Here is a 21,679-nt window from a genome sequence, read left to right as displayed (position 1 = left end):
TTAATCTGGTACATTTGTTACAATGGATGACCCAATACCAATGTATTATTATTAACTAAAGTCTGGAGTTTACTTTAGGGTTCACTCTTTGTTTGACACATGCTATGGATTTTGACAAATGTCTAATAACTTATGCCCATCAGTACAGTATCACACAAAATAGTTCCATTGCCTTAAAAATCTCTCAGGCATCACCTACTTCTCTCTCTCTCTCTCTCTCTCTCTCTCTCTCTCTCTCTTTGTCTCTCTCTCCTGGAGCCCTGTCAACCACTGATTTTTCTTTTTACTGTTTTCAGGGTTTTGCCTTTTCCAGAAGGTCATATGGTTGGAATCACACAGTATGTTGTCTTTTCAGACTGGCTCCTTTTACTTAACAATATGCACTTGAGTTTCCGTCATGTCTTTTGAAGGCTTGATAGCTCATTTCTTTTTATGCCACTGAACTTTTAATACACGAGGTTTCCTAATAGCCAAATCCTTCTTGATTAAGGATACAAGCCCTTTCTCAGGATGGTTAGCCAGTATTATGCTCCATTGGTTTAGAAATCTCTGTAGTCTTTCGTTTCTATACATTACCTCTCCAGGCCAGGCAGCCTCTGATAACACCTAAATCACTTGGCTCCACACAGCAAATCCTGTTTCTCAGGCACCGAGTCTCAGGATAGTGAGACAATGCTGGCTAAGCTCCATAAGTGCTGTTGCTACTTTCTACCTGCTGTATTTTATGCACCTCCATGAATAGTGCTCCCTAGAGAATGGGAGTTAAAAATACTCCACTTCCAGTTTCAGTCCTTCCTGAAGATTCTTTGGGTGAATCATTACTGATTTATGGCTATACAAAAGTATGAATAGGATAAACATGACTCAAAAAACAAGACCCAAAGTTGGATAATTCCAACTCACTCGAAAAACAGGCAGGCCTCCAAGGGACGCCAGTTCATATCTTTTCTTCAAGTACCTCAAATAGCATTATTGGGTCAACTTTATAGTTTGGCATCAGGCCACTTTTCTCTCTCAGAGGAAAGCAAATGAGCATAGGACCCTTGTTTTGAGGCTGCCTCTCAGGGAATAAAATGGTGGTATTCTTTCCCAATGTTACTTGTCATTTATGTGCTGCTTTCCCATCTTGCACGGTTTCTACCTATCCATTTTTTTTTTTTTTTTTTACCTGTCTTAACACAGACTTGCCCTCTCTAGGTGAGAGTTTCAGATTCCCCCATAGCATCGCCTCACAGGCAAGTAGCAGAAATAGCCTTCCAATAGTGTTCCCTTTTGTCCATTTCCAAGAAAATGTACCATTAGGAATGTAAAGATTATGGAATTATCGCTACTACAGGCAGTGGGCCAGCACTTCCAGGTAGTCCCAGGTGAGCCGCATAATGTGGAATGGGTCCATTCCCATTACTTGGGAACTATGGGTTCAAGTATAGGTAAAGCCACAACAAAATGTTTTTTTTTTTTCTTTTTTGCTCTCCAATCTGCAGTTTCTTGTTAGCAATAATGTCATCCCCTGCAGCACCGATGCACGCTCCCAGTGGTTCTTTCAGGTTTTTGGGTATTCACCTTCACAGCTTCAGTTGAGTTCCTATATGACCCTGTCTCCTCTTAACAGGAGGGCTATGTAAGGGGCCCAAACCTTTATTGACTTCCAATATTATTCTTTTTTTTTTTAATTTATGATAGTCACACACACAGAGAGAGAGAGAGGCAGAGACACAGGCAGAGGCAGAAGCAGGCTCCATGCACTGGGAGCCCGACATGGGATTCGATCCCGGGTCTCCAGGATCGTGCCCTAGGCCAAAGGCAGGCGCCAAACCGCTACGCCACCCAGGGATCCCGACTTCCAATATTATTTACCCCAGGGTTGTATCACTGGAGGATGGCTCATTATCGGTTATAGTGTTACAAGCCTAGGGTTGCTCATACCCATATTTCAAATGCTTCAGAACCACTCCATTTTTTTCTGTAGGTGACAGAGCTGTAACTTTGTCTTTCAAAGCACAGACTCTTTGTATCCCCACCTTCATCCATTCCCAAAGAAGTAATACTTGTATATTTAAAATTCTGGGAAATTAAAAAAAATAAAAATAAAAATAAAAATAAAATTCTGGGAAATTGTTCAGATGCTGACCATGGCAACTAACCAAAGATTAATGCTCATCCCAAATAGTCTCCTCCATTCCATTGTGTTTTCTACTCAGTTATTTTCCCCTTGATCATTTAAGCAAAGAAATGAAGATAGCAAAGATTCATAGGGAATTGATGGTACTTTTCAGCCATGGTCCAGCTCTCCTCTGACCTGTTACCGAATAGTATGGAGATGGTGAATTTGTAATAGTCATAAAGTAGCCTCATGAGGGAGCACTGTATCTTGGCAAGTTCCCACTAGAACTTTGGGCAAAAAATAAGGCCCATTTTGTTTGTTTGTTTTGTATACCAGTCTTGATTTTACCTTGTTTTGTGTTTCATTTTCTTTCCCTTTCCTCATCAGTAATTTCACTTTTACAAGAGTGATTAACAGAAACAGCAGCCTCCTATTTTCCATCATTTCCCCTTTCATTCAACTTCTTTCTTTCAATCAATTTTTCCAACTTTCCAAAGCTGTATCATGCAAAGTCTATGAATAAGATAGGTCTCTGGCAATCTATTTTAGAGCTTTTGCTACTCTAAACCAAGGTCATGATGACAACCGTTAGGCATCAAAACCTCACGAAATCCATAATATTTATTGTTTTCCCAAAGTAATTCTGATCTATTGATTTAAGGATGCAAAAGCTACTCCTTATGTTGCTCTGCATTGCCCAATTCTCTTGACTGGCATTGTTCCCGAGTCTAGAGTCTTGGATTTTGGGTATTAATTAAGTGAAGTGAAGCTTACATTCTAAGAATCTCTGTTCTTAATCAATTACCTTTTTCATTATAACAATCCTTATTTAATTGTTTTTAAACAATATATACGGGATCCCTGGGTGGCGCAGCGGTTTGGCGCCTGCCTTTGGCCCAGGGCGCGATCCTGGAGACCCGGGATCGAATCCCACATCGGGTTCCCGGTGCATGGAGCCTGCTTCTCCCTCTGCCTGTGTCTCTGCCTCTCTCTCTCTGTGACTATCATAAGTAAATAAATAAAAAAAATTAAAAAAAAATTAAACAATATATACTTGTGATTTTTAAAGCATAGGAAGATAAGTTAGTGAAAGTCATGTGAAATACTTAGAATTTCTTATAATTCAGGATTCATCAAGTCCAAAAAATAGGAGGCATCCCGATTATATTCTGCTACTTTCTCATTTTATGTTAGGCATGCAACAATACTTATGAAATCCTTCTTCCATGACTCACTCACAATACAGATTATTTAAATAATTTTTTCAACATGTTGAAAAAAGAGTAAGAATACTATCTCCTAGGTTTTGCTAAATAAATTTGGAGAAGCAAAGAAGAATTAAAAGTGAGAAGCTGCCTTGTATTAAGCCTGAGATTCAGTCATACTAATATTAACACAACAAATGATTTTTCACAAACATCAAAACAAAACAAAACACATGGCTTTGCAGCCAAATATTTTATTCTAATTTTTTTGGTCCACAGGACAGAGAAATGGGTGAATTTTCACATTGCACTCTCATCCGTCTTATATTTTCTGTTTATTTACCTTGTTTATTTCATTTTGTTCTATTTCCCCACCTCTCATTCCCCCTTCCACTACAGGCAATCTTTCTAATGTGTTTTTTATGTAAATATTTAATGCTATATTTTTGTTTCCTTTTTAAGTACATGTTCTCTTAAGACATATATATGTTCTGTATGCATGCATATTTGATTTACATGAACTATTGCATGATAGCCTTTGGGAGTGTTTTACGCATTTAAGCTTTTTTCTTTTTTTTAAAGGGAACTTTATTCTTTTTTAAAAATATTTTTTTACTTACTCATTTAAGACACAGAGAGAGCCAGTGAGAGAGCATGAGCAGAGGCGAGGGGCAGAGGGAGAGTGAGGAGTAGACTCCTTCCTGAGCAGGGAGCCCAACTGGGGGCTCGATCCCAGGACCCTGAGATCATGACTTGAGCTAAAGACAGATGCTGAACTACTGAGCCACCCAGGTGCCCTTTAAGCTTTTTTCTACCTAATAGTTTATTTTTAAGATTTATCAGTGTACTAATATTTGAGAGTGATCACATTTAATCCATAGTGTCTCTCTGCTGCTTTATCTTCCATAGCATGTCCTCACACAGCTGACAGTGGGGAGACACTGACTGCTATGTAGATGAGGAAACTAGTCTGTCACATGTCTGTGAGAGAATTTCTATGAAGTATTTATCATGGTTGGGATTTCCAAGTCATGAGGTATACATATTTCTCATTTGCCTGAGTCCTGTCTGATTGCACTGGCTTCATTTCCAGGGCATTCACACTTGCTTATAATTAAACTTGAAAACAACACCTTAAGATTTTTCAAAAATTATTATCATGTGGCCAGAGAGGAAAGAAGATCCAGTAATACTAGAATGAATTTGGGGGAGAATTTTATGACTCGATAATTATTTCTTAAATGTATTTGACATGACCTTTGAATAATTCAGCATCAACTGAATATTCTGAGAGCCTAAATTACAGGTTGATTTTCCAAAAGGGAGATGGGAACACTGCAAATCTTGAATTTTCTCTCTAGGTTAAATAAGTAGATGGAGATACTTGGAGGAAATGACAAAATACTATGTGCTCCCAGTATACCATAAATTTAACTTTGTTTTTAAATAGATTTATTTTAGGTATTCACCTGAGTAGGAAATAGAGATCCCTGCCTCTCCAAAAGTTATATAGACAGTAGAAGTCTCCAGACAAAATAAAATTATGTTGAATTTTAGTGAAAATAAAGATTATCTGAAATTTTGGAAAGCACAAATTACACATATTGGTTTCTCAATAAATAATTATCTTGTCTCCTCATAGAGTTCATTTACCAGGTGCAATTTGCATATCCAGTCATAAAGCATGTCTTTTTTGCATTACACACTCATTCATTAAAAAAAATTATAAAATGCCTACTACACAATCTCTACTGTTACAGGTGCTGGGAATTCAATAGTGAAAAAACATGACAGTACCTAATATATATATATATATATATATATATATATATATATATATATATATATGCTAAAGTTATATAACAATGAATTAGTCATGAATAAATCTGAAGGTATTATGAAAAGAAGACCAAAAGCTTTTGTCCCTCATGAACATTAGCATTCTTCTATGTGATTTCTCTTCTCCAGATGATGCCCAGGTGGAGGAGCCCCCTGTGTCATTTTGGGTATCTTCAGCAAGAACAAAATGCATATCCAGTAGAAATTGGTGAATATATATTCAATAATTTCTATAATTGTAATCATACTGGCCCCACAAAATAGGCCCAGCTGGCCGCCAACATCTGCTGCAATAAAATCAAAAACTCAAAAATTGAATGAATCATTTTTGTAATAAAAAGCAAATTAAACATTACTAGAATTTAAATTATTTGAAGCTAATAAGTCAATTGTAACTGATATTACATAAGATAAGTTAATTGTATTATTTTAAAAGTTTGGTATGAATAAAGTAATGGGCAACTAATAATATCTTAAAATAATATTTATATAAATCATCCCCAAAAGGAAAAAGTTATAGAGAAAGAATTAACCAACCAGTGCCTTAAATAAGAGACAGGGGAGAGAGAGAGAGAGAAAGAGAAAGCAATTATAAAACCTTTCCAAAAATATAACTCAAAGATTTAGGAAGACATGAAATCTAGGCAAATTATTAAAACATCCTAGACAATTATAAATCCATTTCCATGTGTTGAATGAAGAACAGAAATGTAACCTTCAGATGGCTTTCTTGAGTGATGATGTTTTCCAGCAACAAATTCCAAGCAATTTGGAAAACTATTTCTTTTTAAGCATTTGTAATATTTCATCCAACAACATATTAACACATATTGAATTAAAATTTTTATGTTTAAGAAATTTTAAAAACCTATATTTGTCTTTTTTCTTTGTGCTTTTTTTGTTGTAAAATGTGACATAAAATTTACCATTTTAACAGATTTTAAGTGTATGGTTCTGTGGTATTAAGTACCTTCACACTTCACATTTAACAACCATCCCCACCATCCATTTCCAGAACTCCTTCATCTTTCCCAACTGAAACTCCACACCCCATTAAAAAAAAATCTCCCCAATCCCCCACTCTCCCTAGCCCCTTGCAACCACCATCTAACTTTTTGTCTCTATGAATTTGACTATTGGAGCACTGACTTCTTAAACAGATTACATTATGAATCTTATTCTCATTTCCCTGGGCCATTTTAGGATCATGCTATTTTTGTAAAGCATGGTAATCAAGTGTCAATTGCCCCTAGAGCTTTGAAGAATTTATATATTTCCTCCTCATTCAGGGGCTCAACTGCCAGTGTGTGACTGCTGTCATTTTGCCTGTGTCTGACTCTATCGTCTCCTATATGACTTCCTCTAAATTTTAAATGAGATCTAGGAAATCAACAATTAAATTTGTTAAGGATGTGAACAGACAATTGTTGTAACTTAGAGGTTGAATTTTGCTTGCTCAGTCTCTTCAACCCAGTCTGGGTGGAGGTCTGAGAAGCCTGATACTCTACTCAGAGGTAAGATTGTTGAAACACTCAACAGTAGTCATTTGCTGGGGAAGGGGGTGGTGTCTGAAGGGAAAGTAAGATGCTGGGTGTGGATATGAATGTCAGCCTCTTTGTGAAAATGGGTGTGAGGTTTACTGGAGGTGTGTCTGAGGAGTGGGAAAGTGTCAGATTTTTTTTTTTTTGAAAGTGTCAGATTTAAATGACAGATGAAAGACAAGCACTAATATTTATAGCACAAATGTCCACAGTAGCCAAACTACAGAAGGAGTCCAGATTTTCATCAACGGATGAATGGATAAAGAAGATGTGATATATATATATATATATATATATATATATATATATCATATTCTATTCAGCCATCAGAAAAAAAAAAGAAATCTTGCCAAGACATGGAAGGAACTAGAGGATATTATGCTAAGTGAAATAGGTCAATCAGAGAAAGAAAATTACCATATAATCTCACTCATATGTGGAATTCAGGAAAACAAAATAGAGGATCATAGGGGAAGAGAGGGAAAAAATAAAACAAGAAGAAATCAAAGTGAGAGTCAATCCATAAGAGACTTTTAATCTTAGGAAACAAACCGAGGGTCGCTAGAGGGGAGGGGTTTGGGGGAACAGGGTAACTGGGTGATGAACATTGAGGAGAGCATGTGATGTAAGGAGCACTGGGTATTATAAGAGACTGATGAACCACTGACCTCTACTTCTGAATCCAATAATAGATTATATGTTAAGTAATTGAATTTAAATAAAATTTAAAAATAATAAAAAAAGAAAGGTAACCACTATCTCTTCTTCTTCATTGATAAGCTAAAAGCTTAAGTACAAAAGGACAAAAGAAAATCTGATAGGAGATGTCTTAAAAATTGAGAAATGACTAAAGAACACTTACCAAGTAACTCAGACACACTCACTGCTTTTTGCTGCTGAGTTATCTTATAGTTTAAGTCACTATAGTTTATTTCAATGTTCACAAGATTCTCCCTGAGGATAAAAATAGAGTTAATCTAGCTCAAGATTGTCAGCACTACTTTTAATTCTTATTTGATTAAAGTAATATTCATTTTTAATTCAAATGTCATGTAATGTTGAATGAAACACAGCATTATGGTCACAAAGCTTCATTTGGAAGTTACACTTGTCATGTTGGTATTTAGAGAGAAGAATTTTTTTCAAGATCCAATCATTTTTCTATGCCCTACTCCTGAGAAAATTGGAAAAAGCCATTAAATGTAAATATCTATTAAGTAGATTAGAATATTTATATACATTTAAGTGGGTGTGTAATTTGAATTCAAATCTGTGTCCTGGTTTGATCCTGGAGAAACAGCATGGCCTTCCTGACTCTTGTTTCCTCATCTGTAGTAGGGATTTTAGAGGGGGGGATTTTAGAGTTGTATGAGGAGAAATTAAATAACGTGTGTAAAGAATGGCACAGAATCTGGTATATACTGAATGTTCAGTAAATGGTAGTCTTTTACTTTATATCAATAATATATTAAGGCAGAGACTCTGCTTTCTTAATATTTTCTAGAAATTTTTAAATGAGACTAGAGTGAATAAAAGCTATTTTAAAATAACTCTTCAGATAGTCTTGGATACCCTCTCACTCTCTGTCTCCAGCTTAGACCTTACTTTGAACTTCCATAATATATCCAATTGTCTTGTCATATTTTTACTTGAATATTCAATAGGTATTTCAAACTGAACATATTCAAGCCAAGCTCCTGATATTTCTTTATTTATAATGTAATAACACTATATAGCCAAGTTCATGCATAGATATTAGTTTTACCTTAAAAATATATAACAAAATCCAACCACCTCTCACCCTATTCACTGCTATTACCTTTGCCTAAACTCTTATCCCTCATCTCAATTTTTTCAATAGCTTTCTGATCGGTCTTTCCACTTTCAATTTTAATGTATTTCTCTGCAATATATACATATCGTCTTTTCATCACACAATAACTAAAATAATACTTCTGCAACTTGCAAATCGTATCATTTTTTTGCTCAAAACTCCCCAGATATGTCCTAGTATACTCTAAAACTCCATCACCTTACCTCTGCCACCTATCTCACTTTGAACTGTCTCATTTCCTACCACTCTTAGCCATTGCTTACAGTGTTTCCTGTCACACCAATCTCCATTCTTTTCTATCCAGTCATGAAGCATGCTGTTGGCTTAGGATCTCTCTCCGCATTTGATTTCCCCTCCTTCTGGAATGTTCTCCTACCATTTACTGAGGCTAGTTCTTATATCTCCTTTACATTAGCAGTTTTAAAAGTGTGGCCACAGATGCTTAAGGGTGCTCAATATCTTTTTTGGGGGTCCACAAAAATAAAAATTATTTTCATAATATACAAACATAGTATGTGACATTTTCACTGTCATTGTTATTTAAATAAAGTTACAGTAACCATGTTTACATGGAACATCATTTTTACTTGAAAGGATGACTGGAAAACTATAGTTGTTTAGGCTATTATATTTGACAAATATTGTCACAAAAATGAAGAAAATGACTTGTTGCTTCAAGAGAAATAACTGATATGATTTGTAGCTAATAATAAATTTCAAGCTTAGCTTTTATGTTACAGTTATAATTTTGGAAAATTTCTGTCTACTATGATGAGCTTGACAACTCCCAACTTTTAAAGGCTCTTCTGATAAATAATGATATTAAAATGAAATGTATATTTTTTTTTTTTAAATTTTTATTTTATTTTATTTATTTTTTGATAGTCACAGAGAGAGAGAGAGAGAGGCAGAGACACAGGCAGAGGGAGAAGCAGGCTCCATGCACCGGGAGCCCGACGTGGGATTCGATCCCGGGTCTCCAGGATCGCGCCCTGGGCCAAAGGCAGGCGCCAAACCGCTGCGCCACCCAGGGATCCCGAAATGTATATTATATAAGAAAATGGATCAATATTTGGAAGATCTGCACAACTCACAGAATTTTTCTAATGATCACAAAAAATGTTCAAAATCATTCATGAATGAAAGATCCATTGAAAGTACAAAATCAATAGATTTTAATATATTTAAGTATGAAAACTTCATTGATATGTTTTGACATTTCATTACTTTCAAATGGCAGCTTTCAAATGCCACCCTTCCCTCTTCTTGACCCATAAGAGATAAGCTGATAAGAAAGTCCATGTACTTTCTCCACTGGCACCTGGGTAAGCTCAAACCCTGGGATGAGACCTCTCATCCCAGTCCTACGTCACGACCACAATGAAAGGCAAAGCCAGTTGCCTCTCCTTATTCTTCCAAGTCAAGAGAGGATCTGCTTGGGAGGTCCCAGAGGCTCATTACATGACCAATGAATTTGTTTTCATACCCCCTTGCTGCATCTGTGGCATCATAGGCCCCAACATCCAAATCAAATTTTGAATGGAGAGTCAGTCCCACTCCTCATGGGGCAACCACAAGATTCAATTTACAATTAACATTTAAGAAATTACACTTACTGAGTTTTGATGTGTTATCAAAGAAAAGTGTCACATATCTACACAGACTATTAAAATATATCTCTCTTTCCCAACTACATATCTGTTTGACCCAAGATTTTCTTTATATTCATTAACCACAATAACATAAATCAACAGATTAAATGCAAAAATGAGAATCCAGGTGTCTTTTGTTAAGCCAGAAACTGAAGAAATTTTACAGTATTCTAAAGTAATACCACTCCTCTTCCTGAATTATTTTTTGTTTCAGAAAATACTGAAAAAAGCTTTAATCTATAAAAAAAAAAGCTTTTATCTATATTGCCATATATAGTACATTTACTATTGTCATTTTAAATAAATGAATATATAACATTTTCATAGTTTAAATTTCTATTGTGACAACTATTGATACAACTCACATAAAGAAAAACTCATTAAACTCTTCAGTAACTTTTTTTTTTCTTCAGTAACTTTTAAGAATGCAAAGGAACCTTGAGATCAAAACATTTGAGAGCCACTGCTTTAGGTCTTCGACTTCCCAGGACTTCGACTATCAACTTCCTAGGACTTGACTGCAGTCCTCAACCCTGAGAACAATCCTCCCTGACTTTAGCTTCCTCAGCCCCTTTTTCAATCCCTTTCTATCCACAGCGCTTAGCACTGTCTGACGTGACTATACATATTTATTGTTCATTTTCACCCCAATGGAAGTAAGTGCCACAAGACAGGGTTTTTGTCTTTTGTTCATTGAGGAACCCTTAACGCCTACAACACCCCAAATCTTGACACAAAATAAGTGTCCATTATATATTTGTAAAATGAAAAAAATACAGGAACAAATTGAAGATGAAAGCAGTGAATGAAGGGGTAAACAGTAATCTGCTGTATAAACTGAGGTGGAAACCAACCACCTGATGATTTTCAGATGGCAACAATAGTTGTCATTTAGAATGAATCCTATTAGCAATGTTTCCTAGAACTACATGGTGTCCTCTAATATATCTTAGGAACATGGCTATAAATCACTCTCCTAATTGTTCACAGTTTTAGAAATCAATACTCCCAAATACACTTAATTCTGAATATATTATTAATATGTTTACTTAATCTCTATTGGCTTAACCCAGGGTAACAGGAGAATGTACTATGTTTAAGTGGATAATTAGGGGGTACTGTCATATTTACAAATAATAAAACAGTTGCGAAAGTGAAGGAAATAATAAAGTTGTCTTGGAAGTCCAGTAATTTAGTAATACCGCAATCTTTTTGTCCTCCATCGTGCTCCTAATCTGCATGTACCCTGATAATAGTGTTTAATTTCCCAAGCACAAACCTCATAACCACTTCCAATCACTTTCTCTCAGGCAGGCGACTTGCCTAGTAATTTAGGTTTCACTGAATCTATGCCTCATGTTGTAGTGAAATTGTTTAGGATTTAAGCCCAAGAATATCTGTTTGTGTCAGGAGAGGCACAATTATAAAATATTTGGATTTTAAAATGCCAAGGAGATCAAGGAAAAATTGTTTATTGCATTTACAAAATGATAAATACTTCCAGTTAGTTGAGTATGAGTGCTATATTAAGGGGAATGGATTAGTTTGGGATAAAACGATTTCATGCAATTTTTGCTCGCAAAATTATTAGGTCAAAACACAACAATTTAAAAATTTCACTTGTTTTACAAATGAAATTGGCCAAGATTCAGCCAAAATTCATCCTTATATTCACTTCCATACTGACTGCCTGCCTCAGTCAAGCTAAGCTTGCTATCATCTTTGTAATGTGGTTCAGCAACTGAGGCCCTAGACTGACCTGGATTGGTCTGAGGTTGGTTTGTGTGCCTGGAAAAAACACCGACACTCTTCATGATTCAGTTAGGGGTTGCTTTGCCTCAAGTCTTACTGCTGCTAAGATTTCACATCTGCTTTCATGACAGACTGCGTTTGTCTTTTTTGATTTACTACTCTTTGATTTCTGGTACCTGTGCCCAAACCAGTTTCTTAATTATATGTGTGACTTCCAACCACCAGTTCCTTCTATGATTGGAACACCCCCGCATCCTGCTGCATCAGGTCAGCTACTTGCCTTATTCCTCTACTATTCACAACTGTGTAAGGTCCTCACATGCCAGTCATGTGATAAGATCTACTGCAGAGCCGTTTATAATAATCTAAGTTTTAGGGGGAAAAGAAACCAATGTTCTCCAAGATCAACTCCTTTATACATGGGTCCTTTTCTGATTCACCAGTCTGTCTCCAAAATCATGCCTACATTCTCTGCATATTACGTAATGATGAAATTCAGGAGATCTCTATTAGCCAAAATGCACACAAACTGTACTTCTCAGTCATATTTATGTATAACAGAAATAATACCATGAGTAAATCACTTTCCCATATTAAAATGGAATACAAAGAGACTTCTGTACCAGATAAAGAGTGTTAACAAAGAAATAATCGCAAGTGTTCTTGTCTTTCATCTTTTTACCTGCTAAATGTTTGAAATCATACCTATCAACCCTGTCTTGAGGAAAGTACTTTTTCTTCCTGACTTTTAAATATCACTTTACTATCTGGGCATTTACATGGGGAGACTACTTTATTTCATGACAATGAATACCAGGCTAAAAGTGAAATCAAAATGTGCTTTCAAAGTCAGATACCTGGCTGTGCAAAAGTAAATCAGTTTTTAATTAGTTAATACATATTCATTTGTATAACATAAAGGTACAAACACCCGTGTACGATATTGCTGTTTCAGGTGCTCAGCTTAAAAATATAAGTAAAAAACAAAGAAAAGTGTTAAGGTTGCTCCTTATTTTAAAACAAAGAGTTCTCTATGAAGTTTGACTCGTAATTTTGAAGAGGCAGCATGGTGTAGCAGAAAGAGACCTAATACAATCCTCGGTTAGTCAAACTTGGAAGTATATATATCTTCCTGGAAAAATATGTGGAACCCAGTGCCATTGGTCTCAGGCGTAAGTTCTTTCTGCACCACTGACTACCTTTGCAGGACAGTTACTTGAGATACAGTTTCCTTGCCTATAAAGTGATAATAATAATTTGTGCTTCATTACCTTATAGTTATTAAAACATTCAAACTATCTGCTATGCAAGTCAGTAGTTTGTATTTTAAAGCATCAACTACTATTAGCCAGAACTTTTTCCCCAGTTGGTCAACAAATTGAGCAAGTTACTCAAGCAGGCTTCAGTTTACCTTTCACACAATTGAACTGAAGGATTGAAAGACATGCTAAATTTCCATTATTAATTTAGTGGCATAAGCCAATGCCTCCTTGGACTGATCAAGATTTTGTTTTCTTGGCCTTTAAAAGTTTCGAGTATATACAATATTCATTTTGATTACAAATGATTTATAAGACTGAAAAGATTACCTGATATATTCCTGACTTTGATTTAACTTCTTTGAAAGATATTTCAAAGCATTTTGGCTTGGAAAAGTAGAATAAGATATAGTAGCAGGATATTCTGTTTCTTCACAAGAAACAGGGCAGCTAGAATTATGTGTTCCCATTGTACATAATCCCTTCAATTCAATGAGATCTGAAATGAAAAACAGGACAGGCTACTCAGAGAAGAGGACTGCTTTACAGCTAGGAGGACAGAGCTTTTAAAAACTGTATCATTTCACTTTCAATGCTAAAAAAAATGGTTAACGAGTTCTATCATTACTTTCTTAACAAATGGTGTTTATATTTTATTTATATTTTAATATAAATTTAGCAAAGGAGACAATATGAAACAGGAGCTGTTACCTTTTAAATTCATTGAGTCACTGGATTCTGATCATTGTTAGAAATCAGAAATCATTCCAGAAAGTCTCTGGACTTATTTCCATAAAATAGTACTGATTCAGACAGGAGAAAGATGGAAAGTTGTTTGTGTGATGTTGTGTTGCTTTGAGAACAAATTTCAAACATAATCCTGAGAGCCAATGACTCAGGTTTAAAGTAAACTTATCCTTGGGTTTATCTAAAATTCTAACAGTGTGAGATGTGGCTGGGTGTTGAGATTCTCTTGAATCTGTGGACCTAGTTCTAAATCAGCCACTGTCCTCTGTCTTCTCTTGATCTCGGGCAATCAGCAAAAGTGTGTACTGGAAAAGTCCCCAACAGGAGGTGATACTTTCTCCAGGGTTCCTTTGGAGCACATCTCCGTGCCCAATCTCACTGCTCCTCACACTTGGTGGATATTCAGGTTCCTGATTTCCCTGTGGCTCTGCCATTGAAACTCTTTGTTCTTGTGAACTCTTTGTTCACCAAGAACTCCTGATTAATGATCAACTTTGGGCTTATTTTCCAGAATCTAAATTTGATACTCCTTCAGGGCATGACTTTTGCATGCATCCTCTAGTGCTTTATTTATTGGTTAAAAGCACCACTCCTTCCCTCTACTCACACAAAAACATCCACTCACAGGCACATATTGTCACGAACACACACTTGTCTGGGTATTCCATTATCCTACAGCACTCCCTGAAGAAACTGTATGCACGATTTGTATCTCCAAACTTTCTCTCTAGCCCCCATCAGGGATAGGCCAATGATAAGAAATTTGATAATGTAACTCCTAATCCCACTGGTCACTAATCTGACTCCTGCATATTCAGCTTGAAAGCTACTAAAAATATATCTAAGATCCTTTCTAGCCATATCCATTCCATGAAATACTTCACAACAATGGAAAAGAAACTTAATTCTATTCCTGTTTTCCTGGAGGTATTTCCACAACGGGAGAGAATTTCCACAAGTTTTATAGAAGAGTATATAATATTATTCTATTTTAATAAAAAAAACCCAATGATTTGGTGTTATAAATATGAAGCTACATATGTGGAAAAAAATAAAGGTAAAATATGCTAGAGTGTTAACATTGGTTGGGTGTTAAGTTAAACAATATGAAAGCAAAAAAGATGTTGCTTAAGAAGAAGTTGTCCCCAGTAAATGCGGCATGTATGGTTTGATGTCATTTGCATAATTTTTAATATATGCATTTATATATAATATATGTATAATGAAATGAATAAACAAAAGAATGGTCACCTAAATAATGACAGTAATTCTCAGAGTGCTGCAACTTCTACTGATTTCCACAAGATTCTTCTCTGTTCTGAAATGTTTGAACTAGTCACAAGAAGCATGCTTTACACAATAAGAAAAAAAAAAGCTATTTTGATTATACAAAATATAAAATTCAAAACCCACATCGGGCTCCCAGTGCAGGGAGCCTGCTTCTCCCTCTGCCTGTGTCTCTGCCTCTCTCTCTCTCTGTGACTATCATAAATAAATAAAAATAAAAAATAAAAAATAAAATAAAAAAATAAAATTCAAAACACAATAAAATCTAGAAATAAAAATCAAAACCCTCTTGCTGTTACTTTGTCACAGAAAATCTTTAATTCAGATGCATCTTTAAATCAGAGGGTTTTGTTTTGTTTTACTGTCTATGTCTCTAAAAGCTACTGTTCTTAATTGTTTTTTGTTCTTAATTTTAAAAACACTAAAAAACTCCCTCTTTTGCAGTCTCTATTCTATTTCATTTCTGGACTAAGCCATAGTATGATTTAATGACTTGTATAACTCTGAACATGTAACTGTCATGTAACTGCTGAGAATAAAGAATTGCATTAAATCACTTACCAAGTGTAGGAGAAACACAGTTGTAAAACTTTTGTAGGTCACACTCTGTCCCATTTCCTTAAAAAAAATAAGTATAGAGACTTTACATTTTATGAAATAAGTGATGTAAGGACAAAAATACCTTTCATCCATCCGTCCATCCAGCCATCCATCCATCCGCTCTTCCACAAAACAAAACAAAACCTATAAAAACATGCTAATATCTAAAGAAAATATACATGGGGAAGAAAAATTTAAAGAGCCAAACTGGTATCTCCTTAATGCACTCTACATTTCCTTATAAATTTACTGGAGAAAAGGGATGAGGCAAATCTGAATAAAAATAATAGATGCTTATATAGAATGTATTCTGTATCAAGTATGTTTTAAACCACTTACATACTCCTTTCATCCTTATGACAATCCTATAAGGTAGGGCACTGTCAGTATTCTCCCCATTTTATTTTATTTTTTTTAAAGATTTATTTATTCATTTATTTATGAGAGAGAGAGAGACAGAGACAGAGAGAGAGAGAGAGAGAGAGGCAGAGACACAGGAGGAGGGAGAAGCAGGCTCCATGCAGGGAGCCCGACGGGGGACTCGATCCCAGGACTCCAGGATCACGCCCTGGGCCAAAGGCAGGCGCTAAACCGCTGAGCCACCCAGGGATCCCTCTCCCCATTTTAAATACAGGAACTACAAAGAGGTTTAGTTTAAGGTCATGGAGAGGAGAAATTGTGTAGTTGAGATGAGGAGCCTAAGTCAGAGTCTATCTCTTATCCATCCTGCTCCACTGCTCGGTCAGTGCCTGCTTCCCATATCCATGGACCTGGAAATGTTTCAAATTGTATGCAAAGGGAGCCTGGGGTTGTTTTTCTGACCACAGATAAAAGAATATCCCAAAATGAAATATTCAGGGTTGACTAAGATTTATATAGAGAATCTAATTTTTCTTTTGAATTGAGAAAATTGTGATGATTAGTTTGAGATATTGAAGAGCACCCAGTTTTACATCCTGAAAATAAGAATTGGAGACTGGCTCAATTTTCTTCTCCGGAAATCTCTCCTATGACTCCATGATTTAATATCTGTCTGTTGAGGTTGTATTTGTCAAGTAGATGACTTTCTGGCATAGCTTTGATAAGAATGGAAAACAATTTCATGACGTTATTTCCCATGATTCCAATTAATTAAAAAATAATTAAATAAGAGGAAGTTTGTCATTCTTTATTTACCAGGAAGCAGATAAGGTATGCATCCACATTGCTCTTGTATGTGCTGAGCTTTGCATTCCTTCAAGCAACCAGAAGTGCTGTAAGTACTAAAATTCTGTAGCTTGATGTTAGGGTTGCATTCTCCCCAAGGGTGTTCTTGATGAACTGTCTTAAGAGAAAATAAACACCTAGTTCAGGAGGTTTATCTGAGTCAATCCACACCTTTGCATCCCAAGAAGAGAAGCTAATATACATTTTTTTTTCTCTCAGAGTTCTTTCTTTCTTTCTTTCTTTCTTTCTTTCTTTCTTTCTTTCTTTCTTTCTTTTTTGTCTACATTTTCCCATGTTACTTAATCTATTAATCTGAAAATCCCTGAAGGTAAATATAGCAGTGCCTTTAACACATATCCTAAATGTTCTGTACCTAAAATGAATCAATAAATTCAGACTGCTCTAAAAGTTAACTCATGTAAGAAAAAATAGTATCATTTATGGAAATAATGTTGACATATTGATCAGTCCACCCACAAAACAGCAACCAAAATTAAACACCAAAAATATTTTATTGAGCACTTATTATGTGCCAGACAATATGAAGTGTTTTATTTTATTTTAAAATGATTTTATTTATCCATTTGAGGTTTCTTGGGGGGTACGTCAGTTAAGCATGATTGGCTCAGGGATCCCTGGGTGGCGCAGCAGTTTGGCGCCTGCCTTTGGCTCAGGGCGTGATCCTGGAGACCCAGGATCGAATCCCACGTCGGGCTCCCAGTGCATGGAGCCTGCTTCTCCCTCTGCCTATGTCTGCCTCTCTCTCTCTCTCTCTCTCTCTCACTATCATAAATAAATAAAAATTAAAAAAAAAAACATGATTGGCTCAGGTCATGATCCTGAGGTCCTGGAATTGAGCCCCACTTTGGGTTCCCTACTCAGTGGGGAATCTCCTTCTTCCTCTCCCACTGCCACTCCTCTTGCTTGTGCTCTCTATCTTTCTCTCTCTTTCTCTATTAAATAAATAAAATCTTTTTTAAAAAATAAAGATTTTATTTATCCATTTGAGAGAGACCGCACAGGGGAAGGGGCAGAGGGAGAGGGAGAGAGAGAACCCCAAGCAGACTCCTTGCTGAGTGCAGAGCCCAACATGGCGCTTGATCTCAGGACCCTGAGATCATGACTTGGGCTGAAATCAAGAGTTAGATGTTTAACCAACTGAGCCACCTAGACACCCTGGTAAGTGCTTTATGTTATTTCACTTAAACATCATAGTTATTACAATAACTAGGAAAAAGAGATATTATCTTTATCAGAGGGAGGAGATGGAATTTCAGGAAGCTAATTAAGGAGATTGCAGGCAAATGGCTGGCAAATGGAAATCTGCCAGACATGCCTGATTCTAAGATTCCTCTTCTTCCCACTTATTTTTCTTCTTCCCAGGACATCTCATTGGGAAAATGCACAGCTCAACAACTTAGGGGTCTCTTCGTATTTACTGACCATTTCCATTTCTAATGCAATTTAAAGTTACTTTGAATTTGTCAGGTTTCCCAGCTTTCACTTACATTGTATGTGTGAATTCACTGATTTTACTACATATGGACCTCCTAGTAATGAGAAAGAATGTGAAATGCAACTAACTATAGAATTTCCATAGGTCTTCTAAAGGCATGGCAGAAAGGGGTTTCTAGTGGAAATATTATTTCTGTGTATATACATTTATTAACCTACCTGATTCCCTCACACTACACCTTGCACATATTATTTACCTTGACTTGGCGGATTGTTACCCGTGCGTGCATCCCCACAGGTGACGACAAGCCTAAACCATCAATCTGTGGCACCTTCTTTGGTGAATGGATAACAAAGATGATTCCAGCATCAACAAAGCCAAGGGCTGGGTCATCAGTGAATTCCCCCTGAAATAAACAAACAAACAAAAATTTTCCCAAAATACAAATTGATATCAATTCTACACAAATTTAAGATTTAGTTTTATTACCTTGTGATGGCATTTGACTGACTTAAAATCAAATATTTCATATCACGGTTCAATTTCTTTTTATATAAAAACTGAAAATTAAACAGCTTAGACATACTTTTCATGGTTGAATCACATGTTCAAGGTGTCAACAGTTTCCATAGATTACTCTTGCCTTAGATGAATACTGTAGTACTTGCCATAACTGTTAATGGTCTGTTTCCCTAGGGGCCCTCTCTTTACCTTGTTGCCTTTTAGTTGCTTCTTTCTTGGTTGTTCTTTTTGCTTCATTTGTTTTAGAAAATCATTTGGCTCCTTTCTTCTCCTTGCGATTAAAATCTGGCCTTATTTAAAATTGAAATTCAATTCCCCCTAAGATGAAGACTTACACTACGTCTTTAACAGTGCTCTTCTATAAATTCTATGCCAGTTGAAAAAAATTAACACTGAACTTTGTTATTAAAGATATTCCTTGAGTTACAAGGAGGTTGCATCTGGATAATCCATTGTAAGATGAAAATATAAATCAAAAATGCATCTGATATGCCTAACTTACCGAACATCATAGCTTAGCCTAGCCTACCTTAAACATGCTTAGAACATTCACTTTAGCCTACACTTGGGCAAAATAATCTAACACAAAGCCTATTTTATAATAAAATGTTGAATATCTCATGTAATTTATTGAAAATGGAACTGAAAGTGAGAACCAGAATGGCTGTATGGGGCAGTATGATTGTAAGTGTATCAGTTATTTACGCTGGTGATTGCCTGGCTGGCTGGGAACTCCTGCTGCCCAACATCATGAGAGAGTGTGATACCACATATCACTGGCCCAAGAAAAGATGCAAATTCAAAACTTGAAGTATGACTTTGACTGCATGCAGATCAGTTTTACATCATTGTAAAGTCAATACATTGTAAGAGGAGACATTGTTAAGTCGAGGACTGTCTAGAGCTGTAATTTCAGACAATAAGGGGAAAGAACGGGCTTGGGAATATGATGATTTTTCCTTCAAATGGGTCAACTGCATATGTAATTATATTTAATAAACATGCTTAATATTCCATTTGTAACTCAGGAACCTATTTCTCCTGAGTCTGTTATGACTCTTTAAGAAACACTCAACCAGCTAGTCTGGACAAGTATTTAAGAGCCATTTACTTATGGAATATTATTTTGCATTTGCAGGTTTTTATTGCATTCTAAAAATATTTGGGAATTTCCAGCTTGTAAAATTCATGATATAATATTTGAACAGACTATAAGACTAATATTTAAATGACCTGGAAATATTAGTCAAACATATGTTCAGGTAAAAAAATATATATTTATATATAAAATCAAATACATATACATGCATTACACTGTGCAGTACTGTGTTTGAGCAAAAGTAATGAATGGGGTACAAGAGAAATTATGAAACATACTTTAAAAGAAAAATTCTTTGAAAGTAGCCAACAGCCCCATTCACTTGGATTGGGAGGTAGGATAGTTCAATGGAATTTAAGGTAACTAGGTTTATTTCTCCCCTGTGCATTAATTGTATGATTTTGGATGCTTAATTTATCAGCATTTCAGAATCTTCATTTATAAAACCAAAATAATGAAGCATATATCTCTAAATGTATAATACTAGAAACAGTTGTATAAGATAGAACATGAGAATCAACCTTGGTAGGGAGCTATACCAGGTACCCTTGAAGATGCCAACTGCTGTATTCCTCTGGTGTCTGGACATCTGCCTCTCAGGCCTACATACTTAGACTTCTTGGACCAATTACAAATTTGCAGAAGTTAGGCTTAAACAAAATCAATTTATACAACATTTTTTATATAACGAGTATTTTTTAAATCGTCCTTCAGACTATAGATTCCATGGCTTGTCAAGTGTGCATGTATGACTCCTCTCTAAAACATATTGCCTTTTTTTACATAAAAATCTTTCTAACATATTCTTAAAATAGATATAGCCATTTTAAATTAACTACATACATTGGAATTTGGAAACCTCTGGTTTCATGATTTTGTGGCATAAACATTTCTGGAGTCACAAAAATGACAGCTAATAGTATAGTTGAAAAAGTCCAGGTTATGCCTCTAAATTTTGATCTTTTTAATCTGTAAAGTCAATGTTTGCATCTATGGGACTCCACACTACATTAACAAAAACTGAAATAATACCAACTGTGAGAACAGTTTGATAGGGCAAAATATTTTGATCAAATCTCTTGAAACATCTGCACATACTTGTTTGTCTTGACCCCTGACTAGGTTTAAGAAAATTCAATACCTGATTGACATTGAAGAGCAAGCTTAAGCCTCTTCCAGAGACACTCACTTTTTCCTTTGCTTGAATATTTTCACCATGATTAAAAGTAAAACAATTTCCATATTCAGTGAATACATGTGCGAAGTCCTCCAATATGAAAATGAACCAAAAAAAAAAAAAAGAAAAGAAAAGAAAATGAACCAAACGAAATGCAATTAGTTAGATATTTTGGTCATTTTTTGAAGTTTAGATTGCTCTTTTTTTTTTTAAATAGACATCTGTCTAATGAGAATGCAGAAATATCAGAAGAATAGATAACAGTGATTCTGGATTGTGTTCATTAATAGTTTTTTTTTAATATGCACTTGTTAATTTATTTGTGATTAATGAAGACTTTTTTATGTAAATTAAAATGTTTAAAAAAGTTATTTGTTTTATGTTTAGTAAGGATTCATG

General features: G+C 35.5%; 1 protein-coding gene across 1 annotated transcript in view; it reads right to left on the bottom strand.

Moving 5' to 3' along the window:
* Window positions 1–5,244: 5,244 nt before the first annotated feature.
* ASIC5 (acid sensing ion channel subunit family member 5) overlaps window positions 5,245–21,679 on the bottom strand; it is a 31,676-nt gene continuing 15,241 nt past the window's right edge. The window contains exons 4-10 of the mRNA XM_055336224.1: window positions 21,245–21,370; window positions 18,739–18,888; window positions 16,997–17,144; window positions 15,782–15,838; window positions 13,517–13,685; window positions 7,552–7,643; window positions 5,245–5,435 (exon numbers count right to left, since the gene is read on the bottom strand). Of these exons, the coding sequence (XP_055192199.1) occupies window positions 5,245–5,435; window positions 7,552–7,643; window positions 13,517–13,685; window positions 15,782–15,838; window positions 16,997–17,144; window positions 18,739–18,888; window positions 21,245–21,370 (933 nt within the window). The remainder of the gene's footprint in view (window positions 5,436–7,551; window positions 7,644–13,516; window positions 13,686–15,781; window positions 15,839–16,996; window positions 17,145–18,738; window positions 18,889–21,244; window positions 21,371–21,679) is intronic.

Source organism: Nyctereutes procyonoides, unplaced genomic scaffold (assembly GCF_905146905.1).
Source record: "Nyctereutes procyonoides isolate TBG_1078 unplaced genomic scaffold, NYPRO_anot_genome, whole genome shotgun sequence".
Taxonomy (NCBI): domain Eukaryota; kingdom Metazoa; phylum Chordata; class Mammalia; order Carnivora; family Canidae; genus Nyctereutes; species Nyctereutes procyonoides.
This window is presented reverse-complemented; position numbering and strand designations above follow the sequence as displayed.